This window comes from Phycodurus eques, chromosome 4 (assembly GCF_024500275.1).
Source record: "Phycodurus eques isolate BA_2022a chromosome 4, UOR_Pequ_1.1, whole genome shotgun sequence".
Lineage (NCBI taxonomy): Eukaryota > Metazoa > Chordata > Actinopteri > Syngnathiformes > Syngnathidae > Phycodurus > Phycodurus eques.
In genome coordinates, this window is record NC_084528.1 from 7,412,194 (window position 1) to 7,432,110 (window position 19,917).

At 39.3% G+C, this 19,917-nt stretch overlaps 1 protein-coding gene across 11 annotated transcripts in view; it reads right to left on the bottom strand.

The window, feature by feature from the left end:
- Positions 1-19,917, bottom strand: part of usp45 (ubiquitin specific peptidase 45) — a 63,621-nt gene that overhangs the window by 27,208 nt on the left and 16,496 nt on the right. For all 11 annotated transcript variants that reach the window (XM_061673807.1, XM_061673806.1, XM_061673805.1 and 8 more), the window contains exons 3-6: positions 17,886-18,055; positions 12,613-12,710; positions 12,314-12,414; positions 2,339-2,490 (exon numbers count right to left, since the gene is read on the bottom strand). In XM_061673807.1, the coding sequence (XP_061529791.1) occupies positions 2,339-2,490; positions 12,314-12,414; positions 12,613-12,710; positions 17,886-18,055 (521 nt within the window). The remainder of the gene's footprint in view (positions 1-2,338; positions 2,491-12,313; positions 12,415-12,612; positions 12,711-17,885; positions 18,056-19,917) is intronic.

Genomic DNA, 19,917 nt, shown 5'->3' on the forward strand with positions numbered 1-19,917 from the left:
AAGGTCTTAGGGGTGATTAACAAAATGGCGGAAAAAACAGGTTTATTATTAAAGAGGCATGTCAGTTTGCAGTGACCATGACACAACCAGAGAGAGACTGGGGAGGTTTTATGGTTGGATTGTATTGTGATCATGCTCTGCACCCACCGAAAGCTGCTCATGTGTGAAGCAGGTAAACATGTCCATGTTGGCATTGTATGTGTCATTGCATTGAATATATTTCAAAATTACCTCAAAAGCTGGCTTGTTTACTTTAAAAATAAGTTTTTGTAAGTGTTTACACACATTGAAAGAGCGTAAGCGGAAACCAGATCATCAAAACACAGGACCAAGCAAACACTTATCAAGCAGTGTTTCAATATCGCTGAGAAATACTACCATTTTTCTCACAACATTCAAATCAAACACTGATTTCAACGACGATTTCATGATAATTATCTTAACCATTGGTCTGGCCATTGTCTGTCTCTCTATCGATCTACCTTGATGGGAAAAAGTACAGAAACTCTAACCCATCCCTCTAACCCAAGCATGTTTTGGAGACAAAGAAATAAAGTGATGCATGAGGTGGCGAATAGAAGCCAGGCCTCTCACATGTCCAGTTTCAATATCAAACGTTACTTGTGGATTCAATTTTGCACTTTGTGTATGACTTCGGTGTTGTGTTGTCTGCCTTTTTTTCTATCAATGATACTCCACATGCCTTTAAATTGCCCTCGGGATAAATAAAGTTGATTAATTGATCAATTGATTGAGATGAATCTGATGCAAAATTAAATTGGCCTGTGGAAAAGGGGCACAATTATTTTTGGGGGGGCACTGACTTTTAAATCAGACTTTTTTTTTTTTTAATTTACTTCTGTCTCCGAGAAGTTTCTTTTTTTCTGAATTGTTTCTCCCATTGCCATAAATTCACCCTTCACAATACATTAGCTAGTCGCAATTTTAATCATGAGCTCATTTCGTTTGACTTTGTTGCAGGATCAAAATAGGAACTGTGACTTGTCAAGTAAAATTCCCTACAGGTGTGTGTATCGCAATAATTCCCAACAAGTGTACGTAATATGAGTATTGATTCCAAATTGACATTTGGCATGTGGCGTGCGCAGGGGAGCGGAGTGAGGTGGCTAACTGCGTCCTTCCACTGCTAAGTGATCGCTACCCCCAACTAGAATAAACGAAGGACACATTAAACCCCTTCTTTTATTTGTTCATATGTTGTATTTTATTTGTAATAAAAGACTAAACAGTGCTGTTCTGATTTTGTCTCTCAGGCGTGAGACTCTCTATTTGCACATTATGCCACCACATTGAAAAAAAGTCCTTCATTTTATCATCGGTTGTGCATGATTAAAATGTGGTAAACTGACGTACCGGTAATTTCCCCTCTTCCGTCGAAAATAATAAATTAAGTTAATTCTTAGGACCTTTTTTCAGTGTAGTAGCAGTAACACTGTTGATGGGGCTCTGCATTGCTGGCAATAAGACAAACTCTTTATTTTATATATGATTTTATTATTATTATTTATTTATTTATTTTACTTACCAGGGCAGATTCCCTACAGGTGTGCCTGTGTGCATAGGCACGGTTTGATAGGATTATAGTCATACACCGGTTTCAGCTTTTGTGTGTACGTACACTTTCAGTAAGAATCCTCCGCACTTTTTGATAAGTGAGGACACTCACCTGTCTCCCATTGAAAATTTGTGGTGCATTATGTAATAAAAAAATACGACAATGGAGACCCCGGACTGTTGAAAAAATTAAGTTGTATATTAAGGAAGAATGGGAAATAATTCCACCTACAGCGCTTCAACAAATAGTATCCTCAGTTCCCAAACACTTAGTGAGTGTTGTTAAAAGGGCAGGTGATATCACACAGTGATAAATATGCCGTCTAAGCGTTTTGGAACGTGTTGCAGGCATCATATTAAAAATGTGTGAGTATTTGCAAAATAAATAAATAAATAAATACATTTAATCAGTTTGAACATTAAAATCTTGTTTTTGTAGTGTTTTCAATTGAATATAGGTTGAAAGGGATATGCAAATTATTGTATTCTGTTTTTAATTACGTTTTACACAACTTCTTAAATTTATTGGAAATTGGGGTTTGTAAACATTGGACAGTTCCAGACAACGTTAGACTGATATTTATTAGATAGTTGTGTTTTTGTGTTGCGTTCTTATATTTGACGCCGACATCTCCATGTAAACCATTCTCAACTGTCATATTGACAATACATATGGGTAAATTGTAGACATCAAATTATGGAAGACAAAGTCTTTGAGAACCTTTGACTTATTTTTGTGTAACCAAATTAGAAATGTACCAACCTGCATAACAGCATTGAAGAAGCAGGTGTTTCCGAGGTTATTGATGCCTTTAACAGGAACCAAGGCACTGTTGATGACTGAGCTTTTGCCTCTTGAGGGGTCTTTATAATCAGTGGGTTCTTCTCTCAATTTCTGGATCTTGGCGGATGTTGCTAGAACATGAGAACATACAAAATGCCATGATTCCAAAAATTGGCGATATAGTTTAACGTGAATTTCAAACTTCAAAGTTCACACACGCCATGCATGCCCTTTGTTCTAGAATTAATTTGACGATTCACATAAAATCACAACTTTTTTCTTCTAAACAATTCACAAATTGTGATCAAAACATTACAAGTTTAGACAACTTACTTTTTTCTTTTCAATGTCTCCTTAACACTCATTTGTACAACCACAACAGTGCCTCTATGACAGACAATTATGAGATACTTTGCTATCCAATGGGTCAAATGAAGATACAATTTAAAGACCCTCTAAAGTCTCTTTCATGGATGCCACAATTTACAGAGGAACTTGGTATTATTTTATTTTATTTTATTTTATGGTATTCGGTCTACTGTAACAAGTTGAAAACCCAAGCAGTGTATGGTTTATAACTAGCAGGAAATGTCTGTCAATGTGAGCCACAGGCTGAATAACCTATGCCGCTGTGTTTAATAAACGGTTGTAGTGGGAGGGAAAAGTATGTGAACCCTTTGGAATTTTTTTTATTTTTATTTTTTTATTCCTGTATAAATTCTTCATAAAATCTGGTCTGAGCTTCATCTAAATCACAAGAATAAGAAAACACTGCTTAATGTAATACCACATAAACAATTGTTCTCAATGTTTTATTAGAAATAAGATGTAAACTTTCACAAAACAGGAAGGAAAAAGTAAGTCAACCTCTATGCTACGGATTCTCCAAGAGCTAATCAGAGTCAGGTGTGAGCCAACCTGGAGTCCAATCAGTGAGACAAGATTTGAGGTGTGAGGTGTGACAGAGGAAACCAAAGTTGAATTGTTTGGGAGGAACACACAATGCCATGTGTGGAGCAAAAATTGTGGTATGTGTTAATACGCCTCTGCAACATCATATGGACATCGGGGACAGTCCCTCTGGATTGGCAAACTGGGGTGGTGGTCCCCCTTTTTAAGAAGGGGGACAAGAGGGTGTGCTCCAACTACAGGGGGAATCACAGTCCTCAGCCTCCCCGGTAAGGTCTATTCATGGGTGTTGTAGAGGCGGGTCCGTCGGAAGTCGAATCTCAGATTCAGGAGGAGCAGTGTGGTTTTCGGGTACTCGAGGGTGCGTGGGAGTTCGCCCAACCAGTCTAAATGTGTTTTTTAGACTTGGAGAATGCGTTCGACAGTGCCCCTTGGGGAGTCCTGTGGGGGGTGCTTCGGGAGTATGGGGTACGGAACCTCCTGATACAGGCTGTTCGGTCCATGTACGACCAGTGTCAGTGCCTGCATTGCGCTACAGCGCCAGTCAACAACAGTGGCTAATTCTGGAACTGACAGACTTTGTCAACGGCAGTTCAAGTGACAAATGGAAACTATTTTTGAACACATTGTTTTGTCCCGATGGTCTGTTTTAACCGATATCAGTTATATCGGAGTGCGTTTTATCGAGGTTCCACTGTACACAGTATACATACTATTGCTGAACAAATGCAATGATCAACTTGTACAATCACCCACCCATCAACCAAGATGTCACAATTAGCGTCACATTTATTCTCTAAAATGACCTTGGCTTGGAATAAATTACATTTTAACCTCTTACAATTTCACTGCTTAGTACATTTACTGAAAAAGCTATCCAAAACACATTTGCAATAATTTTTATATTGTCTATGAGTTGGAAAATCTCTTCTGTTTAAGGGCAAGGCCATATATATCAGTTTCATGTGAAACACCACGAGCAATTCAAATTGTATGCTCAAAACAAAATTTTATCCACTAATTCTGCTCAGAAAACCAAGGGATTATTTTTTACTATTCCGAGAATATCACATCCTGCTGTACTTTTTAAGTCAATCTCATTCTTATCTCACATTACTGCTACTCAAACAATGTGGCCTGAAATTAAATGGAAAGTGTTAAGTGCTTATTAGAAAGAAAGCCTTTCAAGGCCCATCCAATAGTTTTTGGATTATGGAGGTTCAGCTTGTTGAGGTAACAGTCTGTTGCAGCACTCCACTCAGTAGTGCTAATTACATCTGGCCCCCTGTGCTGGCAACATCTGGGGTTTCCAGCTACTCCATGAAGCCATAAGGGAGCACCCATATGTCCAGAACACACAATGTGGAAGTAGGGAAACTGAAGCCCTTGTCAGAAATAGTGTATTTCCAGACTGCGGTTGACACTGAAAATATGTGAAAAGGGTAAATGCAAGTGATAATTTTACCTTAAAGAAAAGACAGAGTATGTCTGGTTGTGTGTGTGAGAATAAAGAACTCAGTCAACAGCCCTACTGCAGCTTGAGTACATGAGTTGCGACTGGCACTACCTAAGGAGGAGAGGGACGAGGAAACTAACTGGGCGGAATGGGGATGCCTATGGACACTGCACTGCATCTGGGACCGTCACCCAAGGTAAACAATGTTCACAGAGCCATCTGGTTGAGACTGGAGAGGGAGAGGGGGCAGCAGAGGACAGTTGAGGAGTGTAGTGGGTGGAGGGAAGGGTTGCAATGAGCACAAGCATATGGAAAAGCAGATTTTTCCTCTCCCTGCAGCAATCAACGATGGCAAATGTTAACATGCGCTATGTCCACGCTTGACTGTGCCGCACTAAGCACCACCACCTGGCCCTTCTTGCTCAGCACGAGTATGGGCAACAGTAACAGTGAGAGTGGAGCCTTTCCCCAGGGTGGAGAAAAGCACTGTAGTGCTCAGACTGATACACATGCACGCATGTACACCAACACCTCCTGCACTCCCTGCTCATTTTCACACAAGAGATATTCCAAGAAGCATAAGAATTGTTCACACTTTTAGAGAGAACAATATTGGAGAAAAAAGACATACATAAGTGACCTTTGACCACATTATTATTCTGGATCAAAAGACAACTATTCCCAAAGACCAACTCCAGAATCTTGTCAAAAGTCTTAACAGAAGAGTCAATACTTTTTTAGCTGCAATGGAGGAGCAACAATATCTTCTTTCATTTTCCCTTCAAGGCCCAAGTGCACCGATTAAATGGCCAAATACTTGGATATAGATATTTCTCAATAACTGCAAACAATTCATCAACTAAGACCACAGTGAAAATACATGTTAAGAGGCTATTCATATGATTTCTAATATGACAATCTAATCGTTTGGCCAGTCAGGTTTATGCTTCTATGTTTGCTTACAGTGCAGCAGAGCAGAGCAAGCTCCCTTCATGCAGAGCAAGCAGTCATGAGGAAGGACGAGCAACACCAAATGTCTTATTAATTCAATAATTTGTTGTGACTACAGGGCATAAAAAGCTTGCTTCCTTGCCATCTGAGGCCAGGCTAGCTTAGTGATGTTTTACTTACATACACATACACATGCTAATATATTAAGTGCACCTTGGTAAAATTATGCAATGCTATGCAATGTGATTTTGCTTAAAATGACTCTCACAAAAAGAAGAATCCAAATTCCATAATTTGGAAAGAATCTATTTGAGATAATTATGGACAAACACAAAACACACAAGTGCACACACTGGCCTACTTTCATGCGCAGTGGTGGGAATTAAGATAGGATCACTCTTGATTACCTCCATGTAAGCACCACCAGGGGACAAGCATTTCGCTTGCCACTGACTCGTCTAGACAAGTTAAATAAGAAAAACAGCTTGGTGCACATTTTCTCCATTACCTTTTGGTGGTAGTAGCTATCGGCCAAAGTCATTTGTCAGAAAGTCAATGCTAACATATCAGTCCTTGGCACACTGATCCAAAGAAGAAACTTGATGGGCATATGGGTAGAAATATATGCCACCAGAAACTGAATTTGAATCATTGACATTTTAATTTCAGTTTTGTGGAACTTGAAAGTGTCCCTCACATCATATCCACTCATTTTTGTGGAAGATGAAGCCCTCAAGTTTTTGTGTTCGTCCATTCTCAAGCTATTGTGAATGTAGCAGGAAGCTAACCAGATACTATTCGTCCCAGTCTCATCCATGGTCAAGACATCCTACTGTATAGGATAAGCACTTATTTTTCCATTTCATGGTGGGTGGGAACAGAAAAGGCCACTAACTATGTTATGTCTATAAAAGGTAGCCGCTGAATGGCCAAAGAGGAGACCCGTGTATCTGCGCATGATTGCTCTTCCTCAACTATCCAGATGTTTGTCAGCGTAAATTGAAATTGAATTTTGAAGACTGAATCTGAATTGTGAAAACTGAATGTGAAAACAGATTAAATTAAATAATTAAATAATACAATTTAAATCTTCCATTCAGTTTCAAGTTTATTGGACTTCAGTTACAAACTACGGTAATTAAATTTCAAATTAAACTATTCAGATTTCAGTTTTCCCATGTGATGTTTCAAATTAAACAACAAATTTAAATTATGTGATTAAAATTCTGTGTTTTATGCAATTATTCAAGTTTAGCAATTGAAATGCAAATACAAATGATTTCAATTCACTTTATGGAGGCCCATATTTTCACCCATAACTAATTTTTGATGTGAGAGTTAAATTAATCAACCAGTCATGTTTCTCATAAAATGTAAATATAAACTGTTCGAAACACACGTTAGCAATCAATTCTTCAGTCCTGAAGGGTGCAAATGACCATCAGGACATATTTTCAAAGCTGGGAAGCTCACACACAATAAACATAAAATATCCAACCAACTGGTCGCCAGCCAATCGCAGGGCATATACAGTGGGTACGGAATGTTTTCAGAGCCCCTTAAATTTTTTACTCTTTGTTATATTGCAGCAATTTGTTCAAATCATTTAAGTAAATTGTTTCCTCATTAATATACACACACAGCACCCCATATTGACAGAAACAAAACTTAATTGTTGAACTTTTTGCTGATTTATTAAAAAAGAAAAACTGAAATATCACACAGCCATAAGTATTCAGACCCTTTGTTGTGACACTCATATATTTAACTCGGGTGCTGTCCATTTCTTCTGATCATCCTTAAAATGGTTCTACACCTTCAATGGAGTCCAGCTGTGTTTGATTATACTGATTGGACTTGATTCGGAAAGCCACGCACCTGTCTATATAAGACCTTACAGCACACAGTGCATGTCAGAGCAAATGGGAACATGAGGTCAAAGGAACTGCCTGAAGAGCTCAGAGACAGAATTGTGGCAAGGCACAGATCTGGCCAAGGTTACAAAAAAATTTCATAAGAGTACAGTGGCCTCCATAATCCTGAAATGGAAGACGTTTGGGACGATCAGAACCCTTCCTAGAGCTGGCCGTCTGGCCAAACGGAGCAATTGTGGGAGAAGAGCCTTGGTGAGAGAGGTAAAGAAGAACCCAAAGAGCACTGTGGCTGAGCTCCAGAGATGCAGTCGGGAGATGGGAGAAAGTTTTAGTAAGTCACTGCAGCCCTCCACCTAGCCCACCTCCTAAACACACAGCTAAAATACCAAAGGTATTCTTGAATGGCCCCAGACAGAGCCCTGACTTAAACCCAATTGAGCATGTCTGGAAAGACCTGAAAATGGCTGTCCACCAACGTTTACCATCCAACCTGACAGAACTGGAGAGGATCTGCAAGGAGGAATGGCAGATGATCCCCAAATCCAGGTGCGAAAAACTTGTTTCATCATTCCCAAAAAGACTCATGGCTGTATTAGCTCAAAAGGGTGCTTCTACTAAATACTGGGAAAAGGGTCTGAATACTTATGGCTGTGTGATATTTCATTTTTTCTTTTTTAATAAATCTGCAATTCAGTTATTTTCCTGTCAATACGGGGTGCTGTGTGTATAGTAATGTGGAAAAAAAATTCACAAATGATTTTAGCAAATGGCTGCAATATAAAAAAAGTGAAAAATTTAAGAGGGTCTGAATACTTTCCGTACCCACTGTATGAACAAACCACCATTCGTGCGCACATTCACACCTCAAGGCAATTGAGAGTCTTCAATCAACCTACCAAGCATGTTTTTGGGATGTGGGAGGAAACCGGAGTGCCCGGAGAAAACCCACGCAGGCAAGGGGAGAACATGCAAACTCCACACAGGCGGGGCTCGCGATTTGAACCCCGGTCCTCAGAACTGTGAGGCAGATGTGCTAACCAGTTGTCCACCGTTCCCAAATAAAATAGAACCATTGAAATATTTATAATATAATAATTACTTGGCAGCTAACATTTTTTTAAACATTTAGAACAGATTTGTTCCATTTAGACTGACTGTGTATAATCTGCAAAAAATTTTAAAAAAAAATAATCACAGGGGAGTAATTATTCAGTACTATAAATACCATGAAACGAGGAGGAATTACAGGATTGTAGTGGGAAATATTGTATGCCTATTCAGAACCTTTTCATTTACTTCACAAAGACACCCAGCTACATTGTAGTACAGAGCCTAGCTCCCTGATGTAAACCATCTTTTTATTGGCACTCTGGTACTTCAGCCAAAGACCTTGATGGTGAGAGAGCAGTTAGTTAGTTAGTTAATCGACTTTTAGTCTTCAATGAGCTGTTGTAACAAATTATTGTGGATTCTGAAAAACATCCATCCTCCGGCTCCAATGTGAATGGGGAGCATAGAAGAAGGACAACAACATGTCTTTCTAAAAAAAATATTTAAATAAAAAGGCACAGCGATGGCCGGAGCTTTCTTTTGTAAAAAAGAATGATACATCCTACCGAAGTTGCCGAGGTGCAGACTTCTCCAGCGGGAAAACTGTCCTGTTTAATTCCTGGTAGGCTGCCACGTCAGCATTCCGAAATTTGGGCACGCTGAACCGGGGCGCCGTGCTTTTTGCGGCTGTCACGTGGCCCTTCCACACTGAGCAAGTGCGGTGTGAAAAGGCCTTAAAGCTCAATGAGCTATACACATATCAACGATAATTTTGTATATCAGAATGAGAATCATCTTTATTTGCCAAGTATGTCAAAAACATACAAGGAATTTGTCTCCGGTAGTTGGAGCTGCTCTAGTACGACAACAGACAGTCAATACTTCTGAGACATACAAAGATAAAAACACAGTCACTGAGCAATAAAAGGTTACCAGTAATGTGCAGACGATGTACTTCCTGCGGCTTCTGAGGAAGCACGGCCTGCCACATGAGCTGTATAGGAAGTCCTACACAGCAGTCATCAAATCAGTCCTGTGTTCATGCATCACAATCTGGTTTGGTGGTGCCAGAAAAAAGGACAAACTCCGGCTGCAACGGACAATCAAAACTACTGAAAAATTTATTGGTTCCCCCCTACCAAACCTTGAGGACTTGCACGCTGCTAGAACTAAGACAAGAGCATGCAAAATCCTCTTGGACCCTCCACATCCTGGTCACCACCTCTTCCAACTCCTTCCCTCAGGTAGAGGTAGAAGCCATCGATCAATGCAAAGTAAAACAAGCAGACATTTCAACAGCTTCTTCCCTCTTGCCATGAATTTCTTAAACAGTTAATTTACAATTCCATTGTAACATGCTGCCAATTTTGTCTTGAGATTGTTGTCACGTCTCTGTCGGGCCAATTATACATTACTTGTGCACCCATTGTAGTAGTCTCGCCACCCTGCACAACCTGCATATCTGCTGTTGACCAATATTGGTCACTCATGTGCTTGAGAAGTAGCTGCACAATTTTCACAGTTGACACTGTTGCAGATTATCGCACTACTAGTCACTTTAAACTGCATACATTTCTTGAAGTCTCTGCACCATTTCCACAATAGTCACAGCACCAGACGATTGTTCTATTAATCATTTCAAACTGCTCTAAATAGTGGGAGGGCTGGGCATCATTTTGCATAGAATCCAAATGGATAGAGGCATTCAAGTTTAGAGATTTGGTTTTGTCAAGGAAGTGAAAACTGGCCCATTTGCCCAAAAAACTGCAAAAAAACTAAAAAGTGCTGCTGAGGTCTTCTGTCCTGTTTGTTCTGAAAGAATGGGTGTTCCTTGGTGTCATAGACTGAATTGCACACAATATATACATGTTTTAATGAAAAGACAAATAGTTCAGGTAGGCAAACTGTGTGCTAGATAGTGTTTGCTCGAAATTAATGCTCTTGTCAACATGATCTCTCTGCAAGTACAAAGAGAGTTAGTGCACTCCAGCTGTGGAGAGTGATCCAGTTTCTCTAACTTGATTAGGACTGGGACTCACACTAGTGCTGCGCACAGGCTCAGAGGTGGCGAGAGACAGAGGAACAAGGGATGAGGGACAAGAAATAGAGAGGGAAAAACAATGGAAAACAGAGGCCGATCCTCTCACAGCTGCTCACGTTCTTCAGGGAACCCAGCCGGGAACCTTCACTCAACCGCTTAATTCCGCTAATGTGTGCAGTCATGTGACATGCAGAGAGGGTGGGTGACTGTCACAGCATCAATCCTGCAACTCCTCAGCTGTGGCTGAAAGACTGACTCGGAACCAGCCTCAATGTGCATGGCTGGCTAGTCTTTGGACACTGGCAAATGGACACCGTTCAGGGGGCGATAGTTGAAACTGGTCAGACCACAAAGGGAGGAGCCATCACACAGATTATCTACAGTATTTAAGTGGCCTCTTGTCAGGTCAAAACCAAGTAGTGAATGTACAAAACAGAAACTCCCTAGGGGGTCAAATTTAATTATTGATTTACAAATTAATAAAAAAGTAATTCATGCTTAATGACCTAAATCACAGAGGTGAAAATATTTCCCTTACCGGTCTCGACAAGCTGTCTTTGTATCATTGGTATGGAGACAAGTCCCAGTCTACAAGTGCTAATCCAACCAAATCGTATGGTTGAAGTTAAACATTTTCTAATTATGGCACCTGGCACGCGGATTATTGCATAGATTGAATGCATTCCTGCACAATGCGCATAGGACAATATGAATTGCTGGTGGGCGAGTGATTTATTCAGGGCTTTACACTCATCGGGCAATAGGTGCTAAGTGACTGTCCAAGATGTGGAAAGGAGCAGCTAAACTGACAGGTCAAGTGACAGAGACAATCTAGTGAAACCATCAGTCAGTCTTGGGTTATGCACATAGCTATCATCACAGCTTTCTAGAAGGGGGGAAAACTCCACACAGGTACGAGAGTTCCAGCCTCCTTAGCTCAATCGATAAAACACTATTCAGAATCTTTGAGACAAATGTCATCATGATTGGACAAATTAATGATAGCTCGGATAGTCACAAGTGTGTGTGTGTAGGCATAAGAAGTGACCACTGCGATAATGGCCATAGATAGCTTCTAAATGGCAAGCAGGTTCAATTGAGGAATGCTCATAATCTTAACCACCAGGGGGAGCAGGTATCTGACAATCTGACAAATTTAAACCTTTATGAAATTTCTATGTGCCCTGCAATTGGATGGCGACCAGTTCAGGGTGTACCCCGCCTCTCGACCGAAGATAGCTGGGATAGGCTCCAGCACGCCCGCGACCCGTGTGAGGAGAAGCGGTACAGAAAATGGATGGATGAAATCTTTTTATACAGAACTCACCTGTGCTCAACAATGTTGCAAAACAACGACAATAATCTGGAATCAGGATCACTAGTTATTGTTATTTATCAAACCTGGTGATCTGTTTTGCATCTTGTATCCGATGGCAAGGTCATATTTATAATAAACTGAAAACAGTGTTGTTGATTGATATTTAGTAAAACGCTGTCCTTGATTATGATTATAGTTTGTCAATGTCAAAAGGTTCTTTATCCTTAATTTTGGGGATTTGGTGCCATGTCTGAGCCATGTCTATGAATAAATTCAACTGAGATTAATTTAGCATTGCTGAAATTTCAACAAGTGCTTGTAATTAGGTGCAGGACTTGTAAGACAAACACTTTACCTGATGTTGCCTTGAAAGAGTGCTTCTGTAAAAAATCCAGGGCCTGTGCCAAGGCTTTTTTGTTACAGTGAGTGGACAGTTCCTCATTACATTCAAAACACCTGTTAAAAAGGGAGTAGTGAGACAGAAAAACATCTTAAATAACTATTGTAAATTCAATAACCCTCAAATTATTTGTCTTAAAACGATTAAGAACAGAAGAACTTGATCTAAGTGGGAAAAACATTTTAAAGTAACTGCAACAACAAAATGTATTGTATGTATTGGAACATTTTGCCTGAATCTGGAAGGTTTCTCACCAGGCTTTCCAAGAGCTTAAGTTTATGGTGATGCAATGATCGGGATGAAAAGCTTGGTGGTGCTTGACAGCATGTTCAATCCCTGAGTGGTTACATCCCTGTAACAATTATACACTGCAAGTTATTCAACTGGCAACAAAAAATACCTATCACAGAAAGGACACAACCATGTGGTGGTATGGAGCTATGCTTGACTATGTAGGAAATAAATGGCTGAAATTGTCTCGTAATTTCACAGTGTAAAACAACAAAAGTAGTAGCACCTGATACAAAAACTAGATGCATTAACTTAGCTTTAATTTTCCGTTATTGTATGCGATATTATTGCCTTGTCCATATGATACACTGCATAAATACATATACTGGGACTACATGTGGTGACAGATTATATCTATATGATCAAGTTAATAAAATGTATGGTTAATTGCAATTTATCATTTACAGTGCTGTGAAAAAGCATTTGCACCTTCTCAAATTCATTTTTTTTGTGCATAGTTTCCTCACATTGTTTAAGAAATTTAACTATCAGACAAAGATAACGCAAGTAAAAAATAAAATGCAGATTTAAAATGATTTTATTTATTAAGGAAACAAATCTATTCAAAGTTCAAATCTGTGCAAAAAGGTAATTGCCCCCCTTGTTGAATCATCAATTAACACATTTAATGGCAAGCTGAGTTCATTTTTACTGACAGAACCCAAGCCTGATTACTAAATCACTTAAGAAATTCACTTGAAAAGAACCTGTCTGACAAAATGAAGGCAGGCAAAAGATGTTATAAAGCTGCAACAAAATGCCACAACCCAAAGAAATTGAGTCTATCAGTCTGGAAAGGGTTACAAAAGCCATTTCTTAAGCTTTAGCATTCCAGTGAACCATAGGGAGAGCATGGGGAAAACATGGAAGTGGTGTAACTTCCCAGGAGTGGCCAGCCTACAAAAATTACCCCAAGAGCACAGCGACGACTCATCCAGGTGTCCACAAGGAACTCAGGAAAACATCTGAAGAACTGCAGGCCTTCCCTGCCTCAGTTAAGGTCAGGGTTTATGACTCAACAATCAGGAAGAGACTGGGCAAAAATGGCATCCATGGCAGAGTTCCAAGGCGAAAACCCCTGCTGACTTAAAAGAACAAAGGTTCATCTTACTTTTGGGGGAAAACAAAACAAACAAGCAAAAAAAAAAAAAAAAAAAAAAAAAAAACATCTGAATGATTCCCAGGACCTTTGGGAGAATATTCTATGAACTGACAAGACGAAGATGGAACTTTTTTGAAGGTGAGTGTCTCTTACGTTCGGCGTAAATGTAACAGAGTATTTCAGAAAAAAAGATCATCATAACAGTTGACAATCATGGTGGTGGTAATGTGATAGTCTGTGTCTGCTTCCTCCTGTCGGACTTGGATGACTTGCTGTGATTGATGGAACACCGAATTCTGCTCATTACCAGAAAATCCTGAAGGAGAATGCTCGGCCATCAGTTTGTGACTGTGATAGCTTGGGTTCTGCAGCGGGACAATGTTCCAAAACACACTAGCAAGTCAACTTCAGAATGGCTTAAAAAGAAAAAAAAGAAGGTTCTGGAGTAGCCTAGTCAAAGTCCAGACCTGAATCTGATTGAAATGCTGTGGCATGACCTAAAAAAGGGTGTTCATGCTCGAAAACCCTCCAGTTTTCAAGGAAGCAAGGAAGAGTGGGCCAAAATATCTCCACAGATATATGAAAGACTCATTGCCAGTTATTGAAAACACTTGATTTCAGTTGTTGCTGCTGACAGTGGCCTAATCAGTTTGTAGGTTTTGGGGGCAATTGCTTTTTCACACAGGGCCAAAGTAGCTTTGAATAGCTCTTTTTCCTTCTTAAATAAAATCACCTGTAAAAACAGAATTGTATGTTTACTTGGGTTATGTTTGTCTGATATTGACATTTGTTTGATGATATTTAACATTAAAGTGGAGAAACGCAAAAAAAATACGAATTTGAGAAAAGGGCAAACACTCACAGCACTGTACAGTGCCTTAAAAAAGCATTCATTCATACCCCTTGAACTTTATCACATTTTGCCACCTTATAATCACAGGCTTAAATGTTTTTTTTAATTGAGATTTTATGTCATCGACCAACACAGAGCAGCACATAATTAAAGTGGAACCGTAGTTCTGAGACCGGTCTCGGCCGGACAGACGGACGTCACTTGTACTATTTTCCAGCATAGAGTGCTGTTCTCTGAGAGATTTTGAGATCTACACAATGATAGGTCTTAAAATTACATTATTTCTTTTGGTTTCTTTCTTTTTAATCAATTTAGCTTAGCTAACAGACTATATACAGTTTTTTATTTGCTTAAAATATTTTATTACATTAAAAGAAAAAAAAAAGACTTGTATATGAAAATGCAAAATTTTAATGAAAATAAGCAGAGACAAATGAATCTCATACCTTCTGTCCCTATTTACAGGAAATATTTACATTTCACATTTAAATAACCTATTCAGAAACACTTTTATTAAAAAATTTTTTTACACTGATGTAAATATCAAGATAAATACTGCTACCGTGAAGGGATACCAGGATATGAATTTTAGGCCATATTGCCTAGCCGTCAGTCCCTGTTTAAAGCAGTTTATGACAAAAATATGAAAAAAACTTTATTTACATACGATCTTAAATTTATCTACAATAAACGTACATTAGTGCGGGTTTAAACATCTTTGGTTAATGACACCCCAAGTGTAGTTTACTGTTACAACTACACACGCAACAAAAATAATTACACATATTGTATATTTAAATAAAAGACACACATGATCGTTTTCAGAATCGCAAGCTTAATGCTAACAGCTGCAAGCGTGTAGCACCATGCGTGGATCGCACCACACTTCCCCTAAGAAGCCAAAGCGTACAGCAGGAACACCAGATACAGTCATGAACCCCCTCGACTGTCTGACATAAAATCAGACTGAAATTTTGCCATTTTAGGTCAATAAAGATTATCAAAATGATTTCTATTTGCTAAATATAGTTTTTTATTTCTATTTTTTAATATTATTATTTAATTTGTACTAATTTATTTTGTGGTACTTTTATATATTAAAAGTTGAATTTTCGTAGTTATATGTATCGGATCGGAACTCAGTATCGGCAGATACTTAAAATCAAAGACTGATGCAAAAAAATTGGATCGGGACATCCCTAATAGTTACACATATATGTAAGCAAGCGTTCAAATTGGAAACAAATACCAAACAAACAATCAGCAAATACGTGAATTTTTTTTAATGCCAAACAGCGAATATGCTGGGGTTCACTGTACTAATATACAGTGCGTACGGCAAGTATTCAGACCCCCTTAAATGTTTCACTCTTGTTATATTGCAGCCATTTTTCTAAAATCATTTAAGTAATTTTTTTCCTCATTAATGTACGCACAGCACCCCATATTGACAGAAAAAAACGGAATTGTTGAAATTTTTGGGAGATTTATAAAAAAAAAAAAAAGAAAAACTGAAATATAACACAGCCATAGGTATTCAGACCCTTTGGTCAGAATTTAGTAGAAGCACCCTTTTGAGTTAATACAGCCATGAGTCTTTTTTCACACCTGGATTTGGGGATACTTGGGCATTCCTCTTTGCAGATCCTCTCCAGTTCTGTCAGGTTGGATGGTGAATGCTGATGGACAGCCATTTTCAGGTCTCTCCAGAGATGGGTTTAAGTCAGGCCTTCGGCTGGGCCATTCAAGAACAGTCACGGAGTTGTTCTGAAGCCATTCCTTTGTTATTTTAGTTGTGTGCTTAGGGTCTTTGTCTTGGAAGGTGAACCTTCGGCCCAGTCTGAAGTCCGAAGCACTCTGGAGAAGGTTTTCGTCCAGGATATGCCTGTACTTGGCCGCATTCATCTCTCCTTCAATTGCAACCAGTTGTCCTGTCCCTGCTGCTGTAAAACACCCCCACAGCATGATGCTGCCACCACCATGCTTCACTGTTGGGACTGGATTGGACAGGTGATGACCAGTGCTTGGTTTTCTCAACACATGGCGCTTAGAATTAAGGCCAAAAAGTTCTATCTTGGTCTCATTAGACCAGAGAATCTTAACTTCTTCAGGTGCTTTTTAGCAAACTCCATGCGGGCTTTCATCTGTCTTCTTGCACTGAGGAGAGGCTTCCATCGGGCCACTCTGCATAGAGCCCCGACTGGTTGAGGCTGCAGTGATGGATGACTTTCTAGAACTTTCTCGCATCTCCCGACTGCATCTCTGGAGCTCAGCCACAGTGATCTTTGGGCTCTTCTCCCCCGAGTGCTTAGTATGGCAGGACAGCCAGCTCTAGGAAGGGTTCTGGTCATCCCAAATTTTTTTCCATTTAAGGATTACGGAGGCCACTGTGCTCTTAGGAACCTTAAGTGCAGCAGACATTTTTTTGTAACCTGTGGCAAGGCCAGATCTGTGCCTTGCCACAATTCTGTCTCTGAGCGCTTCAGGCAGTTCCTTTGACCTCATGTTTCCCATTTGCTCTGACATGCACTGTGAGCTGTCTTATATAGACAGCCCAATCAGTATAATCAAACACAAATGGACTCAAATGAAGGTGTAGAATCATCTCAAGGATGCTCAGAAGAAATGGACAGCACCAGAGTTAAATATGTGAGTGTCACACTACAGGGTCTGAATTGTTTTTTAATAAATCTGCAAAAATTTCAAAAATTAAATTTTTTTTCTGTCAATATGGGGTGCTGTGTGTACATTAATGAGGAGAAAAAAAAATATAAAAATATTTTTAGCAAATTGTTGCAATATAAGAAAAAGTGAAAATTTAAGGGGGTCTGAATACTTTCCGTGCAAACTGTATACCAGTAATACACATTCACGCGTGGGTTTGTGGTCTTGTGCTTTTCTTGACACAGGTGCCTTGCTCATAATTAGTGATGGGTCCAGCAACACCGATGCATTGGCATATGAGCCAGTGCACGTTTTACTTTAACAGAAAGTCACGTGACCGATACAGGCACTGTATCGCTCATCACTACCTGTCACTGAGGCGCCAAACTGTGATTATAAGGAAGCCTGTCAACGTGACGCATCTCTGCCCAAACACAAAAATAAAAAAAAAGAAGAAAAAAAAATCATCACAGATCTTTTGAAGCACAATTCTTCCCTTGAAGCCATTGTGTTAGGAAGCCCAAAAAACAGAGAACCCTTTGTAATTGTGTCTCTGAGTGTACATATTGGCTTGGCTATTGCTGTGATCTCCAATGTGCGCCTGATGGAAGTCTTACTTGGAAACCACACTTGAGGCATACTAAGATGTCTTGAAATGCTTCTGGCTCGCTGTTGATCATGGTCCTTTCCTTCAGACACTCAGAACACACCAACCACAAGCTGGACAACACAGATTTCTTCACCGAGCTCAAGTCCACTGCCTTTGTCACATGTTGACAAGTCAACCCTGTTTAAGAAATGTAGAACAGAAAAAGACATTTTGCAACACAGTTAGAAATTAGCATAAAATCTGAAGCATCATCGGAGCTCTAGTATAATAATTTCTAATGTAAAAAAAACATTTGATCATTTGTGAAGCAATTACAGAAGGGTACTAGGAATGGCAACAAGAAAAAAGTGCGATGATAACCATAGGGTTGAACCAGAAATGGTACTGACTGCAACAAGGTATGGTTGCTCAGTGCAATAGTTGCAAAGTAATTCATTGGTTGGGCAGGCACTCCAGAGACCCAACTATTTGTAAATAAACAAAAAGTAAATTTTCCATAACATGTGCCCTTTAGGTGGTACGGTGAACGACTGGTTAGCACATTTGCCTCAAAGTTCTGAGGACCGGGGTTCAAATCCCAGGCCCCACTTCTGTGGAGTTTGCATGTTCTCCCCATGCCTGCGTGGGTTTTCTCCGGGCACTCCGGTTTTCTCCCACATCCCAAAAACATGCACGTTAGGTTGATTGGAGACTAAATTGCCCGTAGGTGTGAATGTGAGTGCGAATGGTTGTTTGTTTATATGTGCCCTGCGATTGGCTAGCAACCAATTCAGGGTGTACCCCGCCTCTCGCCCAGAGTCGGCTAGGATAGGCTCCAGCACACCCACAACCCTAATGAGGATAAGTGGTACAGAAAATGGATGGATGGATGTCCCCTTCAAAGCTGGAAGTTCTTTCACTTGACAGTATGTGTACAGTATGTGTATCCTGTGGCCAATGTGTCAAACTCCCTGTTTGTGGGCCAAATGATTTGATCAAAAGCATAGAACTGGCCTGCACAGTGAGCATAAAAAGGCCATAAACATATAGTGTCTTTGCTATATGATTTGTTTTTCTTTTTCCCAACATCACCTACTTTACATTTGACTCCAATACACGTTTCCCCACTGCTGTAAGAGACATGAGTGTCATAACTGCACTAATATTGTACCTCAGTTTGTTATAGTCACTACAACCAAAAGTAGCAATAACACTGGTCAATAACAAATTTATTGTCTTAAGATTATTTTTAGCTGATTTAGGAAAATATTGATGTGCTGAATACAAATATCACATTGGTTTTACTCAATCAAGTCAACTACGGCCACATTTTTGTTTACATGTACAGGTATTTTTGATAAACGGAGGTTCATGCCCTGAATTTTGAACGAAAATGTAACATTCAATTTACAGGTACTTACTTTGATCAATGTCTCCTACTCAATTTACTGTAAGCAATGTTTGTAAAGTTTGATTAATAAAATGCAGAGGTGGATAGAGTAGCCAAATATTGTACTCAAGCAAGAGTACTGTTACTTTAGAATAATATGACCCAAGTAAAAAGTAGGCCTCCAAATAATTTCTTAAGAGTAAGAAAGTACTAGGTGAAAAAAGTACTGAGTAACTCGTGTAACGTTTTTTTTTTTTTTTTTTTTTTTTTTTTTTTTAAATCAGAGCATGAACGTCAAATAAAATAAAAAATAAAATATGAATGTGCAAATTCAGATACTGCTGAACAATATCACTTAATCTAAAGCATAATAAATAAAATCTTAAAATAAAATTTTCGAAAATAACAAATTAAGACAAATTCAGCTCCAAGAAATGGTCTTATTCTATATTGTTTCTACTTGTTAAACAGCTCAATACTGTAGGCTCACCAGGCAGATTACAAAAACAGGAACAAGGCTGTCGTGAATAAAACAAAAGTATGCACACACCTTTTTAAATGCCAGGTTTTTGTGTGGTAAAAAAATTTGACCAAGACAAATCATATGTGTGTGTGTATGTGTGTAAAAGAGAGAGAGAGAGAGAGAGAGAGACCATATTCCAGAAAATGT